Consider the following 13,609-nt stretch of genomic DNA (forward strand, 5'->3'; position numbering starts at 1 on the left):
TCAGTGCTACCAGTATCTGTCTTTCATGAGCACTAAAACTGAGGTTGAATTCTGAGTTCAATATAATGCTGATGCTTATGGGTGATTGGGAAGCTTCCTGCTCCCTTCCTCATATGGGGAGCCAGCTAGCAAAAAGCACTTCTTCAGGATTGGGAAACTGTTCTCCTAACAGAGCCATGGGGCTGCTCTGACAGTGTGTTCTAGTATCTGTCTATAAGCAATCAATGTTTGTACGTCATGGAATTTAAAATACTGTCTTCTCTTTATAACAAAATCAAATCTAATTAGTCATGGGTTTCTAATGTTACTGGTAACTGCTGGTGCTCTATTCTCATATACTATGGTCTTATTCAGATACTTTGGTTTAAACAATTCATTACTGTTAATTATCCATATATGTCTGGAAGGGACTGTACTCAAATGTTTAACTGTATATAATAGTTACATCCTAGTAATTGTTACAGAAGTGCTTATCGCAAACAGGAACACATGGTACAATGCGTTTCCAATTCAGCTTGAACCTTTTGGTACAATGTATTTTAACAGGATACTATTCTCAGAACATAAAATCTATTGCAGGACAATTGAGAATCTCTTGCAGTATTTACTAGTAATAAATTCCATTGTTATTATTTTATTTCAGTAACAGCAAACCACTTCCGGACATATTTCTACTTGTAAGAATGGCATGGCTAGGCCATTTATTCTTTGGCAGTCACACTTTGGTGGGCAAAGAAAGTGACTTAGATGAGAATAGGAAACAACAAACGTGCTTCACTTAACAGCTTTCATAACAGTACATAATACAGTAGGGTAAACCCCAGAGAAAACTTAAATATTTTTATGTTGCAATAATTTAAAAGCTGCATAATCAAAACAACATTTATTTTAGATGAACAAACACCCCTGATATTTTACGCATTGTATTGACTTACAAAGTGATGGTAGTTCTAGTTCAGGGATCGGCAACCTTTGGCATGTGGCCTGACGGGCTGGGCTGGTTTGTTTACCTGCCACATCCGCAGGTTTGGCCAATTGTGTCTCCCACTGACCACAGTTTGCCGTTCCAGGCCAATGGGGGTGGCAGGAAGTGGTGGCCAGCAAATCCCTTGGCCCACGCTGCTTCCCGCCGCCTCCATTGGCCTGGAGCAGCGAACCACGGCCAGTGGGCACCACAATCAGCCAAACCTGCAGACGTGGCAGGTAAACAAACTGGCCTGGCCCATCAGGGTGCTGACCCTGGTGGGCCGCATGCCAAAGGTTGCTGATACCTGTTCTAGTTTAACGTGAAACCAACTTCTCTGGAGTACTGGTTCACTTGGTATAAAGGAAGGACTAACCCTGTTCACATACAAATATAGGTAGGTCTTTTAGACTGTTTCACAGCTCAGATGCCAATGTGATTGTGCAGTAGTGATCTGTAAACTGGAAATACTGCCACACTGTTCTGTGATCTTAGCACTGACCTGGAGCTGAGAATCGTAAGTGTCCCCTTCACTTCTAGAATTGCCAGATCCAGGAATATTGCCATTATACATGAGAATGAGGCCTGCTGAGAATAAATGTCTCATCCTTTTTAAAAAGACTTCCTCCGTGAAGACACGCCAGTGGGCACAAGTTTCCTCCGTGCTGCAGCTCATGATGATGACCAAGGTGTGAATGCTGCCATTGTATATTCCATGTTACAGCAACAGCCAGAATACTTCCAAATCAACCCCAGCACCGGCTGGGTGTATGTGAACCATCTGATCTCCCAGGTAACAGGATTCTTGTCATACAGAATGTAACACAGCTTTCTTCTCATGGAATATGTGGCAGAAAGTTAATCTCAATCTGTTGATTTGTGCAAATTAGTTTTTAGAGTTCCTTAAACTTTTTGTTAAAACTACTTTGTAGACAACTCGAATCAGCCGGTATATTGTAGCAACAGATGGAGGCAACAGAAGCAGCACTGTGGAGCTGACTGTAACTATTACTAACATACTCAATCAGCCACCACATTGGGAACAGAGCGGATACTGGGCTACAATCCCAGAGAACACCATTCGTGACACCAACATAATGGTATGCTATAAGGGAACCTCCTTCTCTCTCTGGAATAGTCCCCTCTCCCTTCCTTCTGTCCTGTGTGTGTATATAGAAGGATATACATGCCTTTACTACCTTGCGCTGTGATCCTATCAGATTTCACAAGCTATGCGCTTTTAGCTTTACATAGGATATCTCCAAGGAAATTCCAGAAGCTGCAGGAGATGTTGTGACTCAGAAGGCAGCACTCTTCTCTATTACTTTGTAAAACCAGTGCCCCAGCAAGGAGTGCTCCTGGAGGGAGCATTTTTCGGATGCATTGCAAATCTGAGGCTTAGCCCATATTAAAAATTCTAGAGCATTTTTCACAAGACTTGAGATGTTAATTCTGGTGTCCTGACCAAATTCCAGCTTCAGTGATTCCATTCTGAGTTCTCCCTGCAATTTTCAGTGCCATCTACACGTGCTGTTTTAGTGATGGAGTAGCTCTGCTGTATTTCAGCAGTGGATGAAATGTATATTGTTTGTTTTTCTTTTTCAAACATGTTTTTAAACTGGACACACTGATTTGCTTCAATCCAGGCAGTCCTTTCTGTAATTATTAATTGATTCCTACAGTTCCTCTTCATCTCCCAGGCATGAGATCCAAGCACTTGGAAAAAGTTTGTTTTATCCAGCCAGGCTCAGCACAGCTTGCTGAAAAGTGAGATCCTCATAGTAATCCCCCTTTGGATGTCTTTTGGGGAAAAAATTTCCTTTTACCTGAAGGTGGTGTTCATACCCATTGCCATATTTACAGAGCAGGGAAATTTAATATTGATTACAACTTGGAACCACAGCAAAAGCAGTACAAAAATTAGACAAATCTCCAGAATGAAGGCAAACTGTCTGTCTCATCATGCATGCACAACCTCAACCCCCCAAACGGACATCTTAATACTCAGAATCATGCACTTCATAAACAAATACAGTGACTTTTTTTCTCTTCAGACTGTCAAAGCCACATCCTCCCTTGGTGATCCCAGGGTTACATATAACCTGGAGGAGGGTCAAGTTCCAGAGACTAACATGCCTATTCGTTTCTACCTGAAGCCAAACAGAGTGGATGGATCTGCTTCTCTACTAGTCTCTGAACCACTTGACTTTGAGACAACCAAGTTTTTCACTCTGAGAGTCAGGGCACAAAACGTAGCAATGATTCCTTTAGCTTCGTTCACCACTGTCTGTATTAATATAACAGGTAAGTACCACTGAACTACTGTAACTAGAACAGGTAATTTTAGAAGGGCACTCAGAGTATTATGGAAATTATGGAACGAAGCCTGGATTTAACAGCATAAAATTTCCTTTGAATTTTGAGACATTGTGCAGTAGTAGAAATAGCCTTTTCACCTGAAGATACCACAAAGTGTGATTTAACAAGTGGGATGTGGTATTTTAAAAACATACACTTCATATAGAAATATCTGCACTAAAAAATAATACAATGCGATGTAAGCATAATAATAAAGGAATCCTAATGCCAGAAATGGCCCAGGAAGTGTCCCAGTTCCAGTGAGAGAAGAGAGTAGTATTGGAAGTATTTTATATATTAGGGATATTTGGGAATTACTGAAATGATTAACTCTTGGAACAGGACAGCGAAAATGCGTACCTAATAATTGTTAATTGTCCAATTTAAAAAAAAAACCAAATACCTTTGCACTTTTAAGGAAAAGAGACCCTACTATATAATTTCACAAATGATTAAAATTAAATGTTACTTGTTTGTCCCTCGTTAGTTCGTATTACATACACACGTGTAGTTGGTTAGCAGTGGTCCCTCCCCCTGTGGGTCAGTGGGAGGCCACTCTGCCTCTCTACGTCAGGGCCATCAGAAAAAGATATGAAAACGTTCATCTTTACTGATTTCACTACCATAATTGCATAGTGAAAAGCATGTTAATCTATGGAGCTCGTCCATAATACACCAACACGAAAACGACTGTTATTTATTTGTGAAGTGGCCTGTACCTACAGTCAGGATCAGGGCCCTATTGTGCTAGGCACCACACACACTCGCACGCACACACATACACACTCTCTCTCTCTCCCCCTCTCTCTTTGGAACAGAGAATGTCTTTTGAAATGAAAACATTCTCTGCTCCAAAGAGATTACAATCAAACTACCACAAAATCAATATTCATTAGTAACATTGTTCCATGGTCCTATTAACAGTGTTGTAACTCAGTTTAATGGCAACTTCATTTTGGCCAGGAACAAAAATGATTTTCCAGTAACATAAAATTCTATACAATAGACTCATTTTGGGGTGTGGGAAGGGAATGCAAGTTAAAGCACTTTTAAGTGGGAATTAGCTACCGGAAACCTTGACTTACAAAATATGAGTCACTTTTTATATGTGCATATGCAAAAAATACACACACATTATATGCACAGAGAGAGAGATTGTATTCCCCACTCTCTCAACTCAACAATGAGTGAATGCATTTACTAAAACTATGAAAGTATACTGATCATGTTTGTTGAAATAACACATGAAAAATAGTCTCTCACAATGGAGAGTTAGGAATACAGGAAAACTGAGTTATAAAGCAAGCCTGTAATACCAACAAACACAGTAAGGCCCTGATCCTACAAGCACTTGCACATGTTGAAATCAATGGGACCGTCTCAGAATTGTAAAGTTTTTAACGTGTGTTTCCAAGATTAGGCCCTAAGAATTTGTCAGTCTCATTCATTGAGAGATGTTTAAAATTGCATTTCTCTGTTTTACCTACTATTGTTACAAGAAATGTTTAGAATAGAACACATTTAGCAAAATCCTGTCTGTTTTTAATTTGTTTTTTGTGTTTTACTGTACTTGGTGTAGCTTCAGTTTCATCAATGGACTTTAGTCAGCTCCTCTCTTTGGCCTTTCACACAGCAACAGGGGAAAGAAGTTTTTTAGAACAGAAAAATGTGGTTGTAAAACCACAAAAATTAACAGAGGAGGAGTCCAGTGCAAATGTAGCACCTCTGAAGCTACTTTTAATCCGTATTTTGAAAATGACTGGATTTCAAGTTGACCAGTATCTCTTTAAACTAATGACAGTTCGTAACTGCAATTACTGACACTGGAGTGGTCCCCAAGGCTCTGATCCTGCAAAGACAAGGGCAGGTCTGCACACAAGCTTTCATCAAAATAACAAAAGGGGTGAAGTAAAAACCAGTTTATTTTGGTGGAGGTCTGCGTTATCAGGCATTAGTCCCATCTTAAATTTAGATATCTGAACAGTTCCATTGGTTTCAGTAGGTAACCTTGAATGCTATTCAGTAGGTATGTAAGTCTTTGCCAGGACCAGGGCCAACGAATACCAGCTTCTGGCATCAGTAAGTTAATAGGTTATTAGGTTAATCAGTGTCTTGCATAATACCTGAAATCACAGCATCACATCTTCCAGAAACCTCACAATCACTCTAATTAAAAGAGCTTCTGCCATCTGCCTTGAGAATGGGAAGGTAGAAAACAAGACTGGATGTTAGCAGGAACTCTGTGATAGTTTTTCAAAGCAGTCTGCTAATTTTGTTTTTTAAAAGGTACAGTTTTAAGATTTTAACCTCCTCTCGTTATGTCTTAATTCCTCTCTCTGCAGATGTCAATGATAATGTTCCATTCTTCACATCTTCTACCTACAAGGTGTCTGTACCTGAAGAAGCAGCTATTGGCACATCTGTTGCCCAGGTTTTAGCAACTGACTTGGATTCTGGGCCACATGGAGAGGTTTAACTTATTACATACTCTTTTTCTCTCAGCAATATTAATCTGTTAAATAGCATTGACGCATTAAACAGTGAGAAAAGACAAGTAGCAGATGGGACAATAATGAGCCATAGGCACCTCTCCCTTCCTCTTTGAGCCGATTGGCTAAATTTTACCTAACTATTAAGAGCTGCCTCTGATTTGTAAAAAAAAATAAAATAAAATAAAAAGGAGAGGAAGGACATTCCAGTGGTTAGGGCACTAGCATGGGAGATCTGGGATCAGTCTCTATTATACCACTGGCTTCCTGCGTGACCTCAGGCAAGTCACAGTCTCTCTGTACCTCAGTTCCCCAGCTGATTGTAGTGATAATAGCACTGCCCTACCTAACAGGGGTCTTGTGAGGATAAAGATAGTAAAGATTAAGAGGCAGGCAGATATTACGGTGATACAGACCATACAAGTACCACAGATAGGTGGGTAGGTAGGATGCATGTGGTCTGCTCCATCTCAGACAGGAGGAGACTCTAGGTAATGTCACATAGTGACCCAACTTGAGCTGGAGACATGATGAAGCACTGCATCCTGCTATTCGTGCTCTCTGTGGGCTGCCCCCAACATATTAATTGTCAGGGTAGCTGCAGGCTTCATTTTTTAACTTTTTTGTTCATGTTTAACTCATGAGTGGCTCTTTGGCCAGCTCTGTTGTAGTGATCAAATGTAAACTGGCAAGCAGCATTGTGAAGTGCTGCTCTCCCTTTTCTGCCTCATTCATTACCCTTTGCCTCAAAATCCACAGGATGGCTCTTGTGAGAGAACTTTGACTCTCAACATGTTACCATGTTGTAACTTGTAAACCTACCATAAGTTGTTACTGAAAAACTGTGTAGCAAATATTGTATATAGAACTGGTGGGGAAATGTGTGGGGATTTTTCCTTTGAAAAAAATTTACTTTTTGTCATAGAACTGAAAATTTTCAGCTGAAAAGTTTTTGGTTTTCAAAGTTTCTGTGAAATATGTGATTTAATCTAAGCTCAGTTTTCCTTCAGAACAACTTTGATGGAAATTTTTTGACAAGTCCTAATTGTATATTACCAGGAACATCGGGGGTTATTTTATATAAGCATTCTAACTTTGTATTCAGACTGAGAGAAGGCCTCAAGACAGTCTGTTCAAATAAGAGCCTTTTCAAATATTATTTTGCAAAGAGTTTGAAAGGGCTGAGGAAGGATGGGGACACAGCACTCACATGAAATGGTATGCATGGAACCTCACATAAAATTTCTGAACTTCAGGTTCAATATTCAATATTGAAAGACTTTAGTGAAGATTACCAGTTCTTCACCATTCATCCTGAGACAGGAATTATTTCCACCAAAGCATCTTTTGACAGAGAGAAGAAAGGTTCTTATTTGATTGAAGTTCAGTCTCAGGATTCTGCAGAGTCTGCTCGACCTGGTGTTTATGGACAGCCCAACACAGGTAAACATAATGGTTTATATACCAGGTAAGAAAGAGTTTGACTGCCATTGGTAGAAGTGGAGTTTTTCGTGGAATGTCAGGGTAGGTTACACAAACAAGATGGGTGAGGTAATATCTTTTATTGGACCAACTTTTATGGGTGAGAGAGACAAGCCTTCGAGCTTGCACAGAGCTCTTCTTCAGGGATAGGTTAGGCCATCCTACAAGTAACTTTATCTCTGGTCTCTGTAATCTAAATTTTCATTTTATGTCTCCTTTCAGATACAGCATATGTGAAGATTTTTGTCAGTGATGTCAATGACAATGCTCCAGCTTTCCCTCACCCAGTATATGAAATCAGTATAGAGGAGGACAAGGAAGTTGGATATGCTATTGTGACAGTAACAGCAAATGATGAAGATGAAGGTGTGTAAACATACTTCTCCTATATTTTTCAGTGCTTTTGAGTGATGCAGCATCCACTATAATGATGGTTTCTCTTGTGAGCTAATGATTTTCTGTTTTAATCTGGTAATTGATTGTATTAAGGAGACACTTTAAATAGCTTTCAAAGTTTGGAGAGGAGAAGAATCTCTCTGGCGTAAACGTGTCAAGAACTCTTAGTAATTTACTCAAGTTTCCACTCCGTAGAATAACAATATGCTGGTGATCCTTTTATTTTAGAACAACAGACATTTAAATCCTCACAGTTCTTCTCTTCAGTAGTGGTGTGCTAAATGCCCCTCTTAGTCTGGTTGGTGGAGTAGAAAGGAGAGAGCATGGAGCATACTGCTGGAGTTGAGAATTTTCAAAAAAACAACTTTAGTCACTTTGATAGGTGGGTTACAACTGGGGCCTAACTCTTTCATGTTCAAACATCTGAAATACAGCAGGGTTTTTGTTTGTTTTTTGACTCCTATCAATTGCTGCTCATGTCACTTCAGTAATATATGGGTAAGACATTTCAGAATAAATTAAAAGGTTGAAAAGGTTTCCCCCCCCCCTCTATTAAGAGCTTATGTATTCTGTATAGAAAATGATTCTTTGCCCCGTGCCAAGTGGAGTGAACTTGATTCTAACAACCAAAACCGCTTCTAGCATCTTGTCATGTTTCTTCCTTTTTTCCTTTTCAAAGAACAATAGCTTATCACTTTCCCATGTTTCCAAACATTTTGAACAATGCAAAAGAAAATAACTAGGATCATATAGATGGAATATATTTTGAAACCAAACGGTCTTTTGAAACCTTGCTGTTCTTTTGAGATTTTAGCACCACCTGGTGGTTAAAAATAAAAATGAGAGTGTAGCAACAACAGATGTTTGGCTTTAACATCGGGGAGGAGGGAGGGCAGGGGAAACTATTAAACAAAAATAGCTTCTGGTCTTTAATAACTCTACATTCTTTTCAGTATCAGGAAATGAATACACATTAGACCTGTAGGGCTAAAATTAATCAACAAAATGGAACAAAAGAGTTGCCTAACTTCTACTTGCAAACTATGCTTGTACATATAACTGTGCTTACAAACACAGAACTCTGCAGTTATTTGTTTCTCTCTGTCTTACTCACACTTTCACATACACGTTTCTGACTACAGTTACTTAAGAACATGAGAACATAACATAAGAACGGCTGTACTGGGTCAGACCAATGGTCCATCTAGCCCAGTATCCTGTCTACCAACAGTGGCCAATGCCAGGTGCCCCAGAGGGAGTGAACCGAACAGGTAATGATCCAAGTGATCTCTCTCCTGCCATCCACCCCCACCCTCTGACACACAGAGGTTAGGGACACCATACCTTACCCATCCTGGCTGATAGCCATTAATGGACTTAACCTCCATGAATTTATCCAGTTCTCTTTTAATCGCTGCTATAGTCCTAGCCTTCACAGCCTCCTCAGGCAAGGAGTTCCGCAAGTTGTCTGTGCCCTGTGTGAAGAACTTCCTTTTATTTGTTTTAAACCTGCTGCCCATTAATTTCATTTGGTGGCCCCTAGTTTTGTATTATGGGAATAAGTAAATAACTTTTCCTTACGTACTTTCTCCACATCACTCATGATTACTTTTTTGTTAAGGCATAATACAAGTGCTTGTCTCTTGAAAACTTTGGCCTATTGTGTCAAAGTCAAACTACGCATCCCGTTAATAAATGTCTGCTGCAGCTTTACTGAGTGCTTTGAGAAGTATGGTGTGGAATTCAGTACTAGCAGTAAGTAACCATTGGCTGTTTCATACAGGTGCAAATGCCAAACTGAGGTATCAGATTACATCAGGAAATGTGAAAGGAGCTTTTGATGTTGAACCCGAACTGGGAACCATCTTCATTACTCAGTGTCTGGACTATGAACAAGAGCAGCGTTATGAGCTCCGGATTGTAGCCTCTGATGGGAAGTGGGAGAATCACACACTCGTTGCCATCAGTGTAATCAATAAGAACGATGAATCTCCAGTGTTCACTAACAATGAGTACCATGCCGGTATCTTGGAGGAACTTACAGATCTGCCTGTTCTGGTTCTAAAGGTAAATCAGTTTGCATGAAGCAGAGAGGTGGGGGGGTATTTAAGAGTAAATTAAATTTTTATTCAGCTTGACAGTTACATCAGTTACTGGGAGTCAGATCTTGTCAGATGAGGGGGAACCTTGACACCTGGAATTTGTAAGATTCTGGCATCTTTCTGTCTTCTATGTTTTTCAGCTATTTACCCTCTTTTTATAGAATAGATTAAACAAAAATATGTGGTGGCTGGAATTGGATAATAAACTTAGTTACTGGCCAGTATAAATGTAAACAAACCTACTGACCCATGGTAAGAAAAGTGCAAAGGAAAGATAGGCTTGTGGTTGAGACATGGGACTGAAAGTCAGAAGATCAGCTTTCTCTTCTCAACTGCCACAGGCTTCCTTTATGACCTTGGGAAAATCATTTACTCTTGTCTCTGACTTCATTTCCATATCTGTAAAATGGGGGTACATACCTACTTTACTGGGATGTTCATCAATATTTGTAAGGTTCTTTGAGATCTCTGGGTGGGAAGACACTATGGAAGTGCTAAGGAATATAGATGGTGATTTCCCCATCAGAGGAGTATAAGGAAGACAAGACCCAAACCCTGCCCAGTTTCTAACCCCTCCTGTCTGCACCTATGAACCAATTTCTATTTGCTTCTCTAGTTCAAATTCCACTGGATCTCATTGCAAATACTTGTTCAGTTGATTTACTATCACTTCCACTTAGCTTTTCCTGCATATTTTCCCCCCTCTTTCCAAAGGCACTAGCACGCAGAATGCATTAGTCTCCCTAAACACAATCAGCTTATTTCTCCAGCCCAGCTATAACCTTTGCAGAAAGACCTGAATGGCTCAAGCCAACTGATGCTTACCCTTAACTGTTAACATATAGGGGCACGTTCTTTAGTAGGCCTCCATAGTACTGCAGCTTGCAGTAGAAGTACAGTGAATTTCCAGTTATCTCTCTCTCACCCCTCCTGTGATTTGTTCTAGGTTTCTGCAACTGACCCTGATCAAGAAGCTGACCAGAGTGCACTTTGCTACTCTTTACATGGACATGGGGCCAATAGTGAGTTCTGCATCAACAAGTACACAGGAGAGATCTATGCAAACAAAAAGCTAGACCGTGAAAAGCGATCCATGTGGCGCTTTCTTGTCCTTGCTACAGACGAAAATGGAGAGGGACTAACTGGCTTTGCAGATGTAATCATAGAGGTCAGAGATGTGAATGACAACCCACCTCTTTTCCTTTGCATGTCAGAGGGCTGCTTTGTGGGGCAGGTTCCTGAAGATTCCCCAGCAGACACCACTGTAATGGAAATGAATGCCATAGACCTCGATGACCCCAAAGCTGGGAAGAATGCAGTATTAACTTATAGAATTATTCAAAATGTCCAAAATGAAATCAACCTCAACTTGTTTTCAATCAACCCAGTTACGGGCACCATCTGTACTGTGCTCGGATCCTTGGACCGGGAGAAGGAAAATAAGTATCTGGTGGTGGTTGAAGGAAGGGATGGAGGTGGACTCACTGGGACAGGCACCGCCACCATTTTGGTGTCTGATATAAATGACCATGCTCCAGTCTTTACACGGAAGATGTATACGGCTTTTGTCTCTGAAAATGCAAGTATCAACACCGAGATCACAATGGTATCTGCTACAGACAGAGATGAAGGAGAAAATGCTGTGGTGACATTCAGCATCCTTAATGGGGATGATGATTGTAAATTCTCCATAGAGACAGATAAAATCAACAAACGTGGAGCTATTCGGTTGCGGAAACACCTAGACTTTGAGAAACCTCATGAGAGGATGTTTAACCTGACCGTGAAAGCTGAAGACACCGATTTCTTCAGCATTGCTCACTGTGTTATCTATGTGGAGGATTCCAATGACCATGCCCCTGTGTTTTATCCCCCATTCTATGAAGTGATGGCTCTGGCTGAAGATGTGCCTCTCGGCACTAGAGTTGTACAGGTTTCTGCTGTTGATTTAGATTCAGGGCTGAATGGAAGGTTTTTGTATCGCCTGATAAACAGGTCTGACCCAAGTGGACAGTTCTCGGTGGGTAATGATGGTTGGGTTGTAGTTGCAGGATTGCTGGATCATGAGACTGTGACACAGCACCACCTTGTGGTCATTGCCACTGATATGGGACAACCTCGTCTGACTGGCAGTGCCATTGTTCTTGTGACTCTGCAGGATGTGAATGACAATGGGCCAGAGTTTGAGGCCCAGTATAACCCTATCGTCTGGGAAAACACTGCTTCGCCACAAATTGTCCAAATGAACGAGACTTCTACTTTGTTATATGCTAGAGATAGAGACACTGCTGCTAATGGAGGGCCTTTCTCCTTTCACTTACTCAGCAATTTTGGCAGTGTAACTTACTTTAACTTGCAGGATTTCAGCAATGGAAGTGCACTGCTCACTGCGCTGCATACTTTTGACAGAGAAGTACACAAGGTGTTTTACCTGCCCATTCTGATTACTGACAGCGGGATTCCTCCTATGAGCTCCACCAACACGTTAACTGTTCATATTGGGGACCGAAATGATCATCCTCATTCTGCTGGCTACATGGAATGCCTCATCTACTGCTATGATGGTAATTGATTTGGAGCTTATTTCACTAGGCTATACTCAGACCATGAGCAGCAGGCATGCAATTTGGAGAGATCTGTCCTATTCCACAAGAGCTGCTTTCTGTGATGCATTTGTATTTTGGTGGGGAATGCAGCTGTGCAGCTCTGATTTAGAACTGAAACTTGGTGCGTAAGGTCTGTTCCCAGGGGATGGAGTCAGTTGGTGTGTGGAGGAGATTGAATTTGCAGCTGAAGGAGGGTAATTGGCTTCTATCTTGTGTACACTTCTATAAAATTTAAGTAAATGGTTTTCAGATGCTATTTTGTTTCCCTTTAATTACAAAATAGCTTGACTTATTTTATACTGATGTTGTTCATTTAATAATGTTGTCGGGGGCTGTGATCTGGATTCAAGTCTGAATACCCCGAAAGATTGCTTGAAATGTGAGGTTAAACTAATCTGGCATGTTGTCTATCAATGTTTTAAATGTGAACCCGAATATGAACCATCTGTACCCTCTGAAAAGTTCATGCAAACTTTGAACGGCCCAAAAATGGAAACAGAAAAATCTTCAATGGCTGCTGCTTTTTGTGCCCTCCCTTGCTCATTGCAGCCATCATGAGGCAGGGCACCTTCCCTGACCCTCAGCTCCCCAATCCTTGATGATCTCTTGCAGTCCACAGTGTCCTTACATAAGCCTCAAAGGAGAGTAAACTATATAAATAAGTTATGTTGTAACTGTGGGGCTTGCATCTGTGTGGTGTCAAACCACTACTCCTCCCTTGATCCCATCTTCTGCCTCTGGTGACATGGCATTCCCTCAAACTAGTGTTTCTTATCAGGAGGAATTTGACTTCACTTCCTAGTAGCGCTGTCAATTAATCGCAGTTAACTCACACGATTAACTCAAAAAAATTAATCACAATTGCAGTTTTAATCACACTGTTAAACAAGAGACTACCAATTTAAATGTATTAAATATTTTGGATGTTTTTCTACATTTCCATATATATCTTTTATTCTGTGTTGTAACTGAAATCAAAGTGTATATTTTGATTACAGATATTTGCACTGTAAAAATTATAAACAGAAGAAATAGTATTTTTCAGTTTACCTCATACAAGTACTATAGTGTAATCTTCATCCTGAAAGTGCAACTTACAAATGTAGATTTTTTTTTTTTGGTTAAATAACTGCACTTACATTGTTTTGTTTTTAAAACTTCAGAGGCTACAAGTCCACTCAGTCCTACTTCTTGTTCAGCCAATTGCTAAGA

General features: G+C 40.4%; 1 protein-coding gene across 1 annotated transcript in view; it reads left to right on the forward strand.

The window, feature by feature from the left end:
* LOC115646976 (neural-cadherin-like) overlaps positions 1–13,609 on the forward strand; it is a 63,117-nt gene that overhangs the window by 27,770 nt on the left and 21,738 nt on the right. The window contains 8 exon segments of the mRNA XM_030553502.1: positions 1,585–1,757; positions 1,897–2,064; positions 3,019–3,268; positions 5,665–5,792; positions 7,068–7,254; positions 7,516–7,659; positions 9,473–9,756; positions 10,738–12,355. Coding sequence (XP_030409362.1) covers positions 1,585–1,757; positions 1,897–2,064; positions 3,019–3,268; positions 5,665–5,792; positions 7,068–7,254; positions 7,516–7,659; positions 9,473–9,756; positions 10,738–12,355 — 2,952 coding nt within the window.

This window comes from Gopherus evgoodei, chromosome 2 (assembly GCF_007399415.2).
Source record: "Gopherus evgoodei ecotype Sinaloan lineage chromosome 2, rGopEvg1_v1.p, whole genome shotgun sequence".
NCBI lineage: Eukaryota > Metazoa > Chordata > Testudines > Testudinidae > Gopherus > Gopherus evgoodei.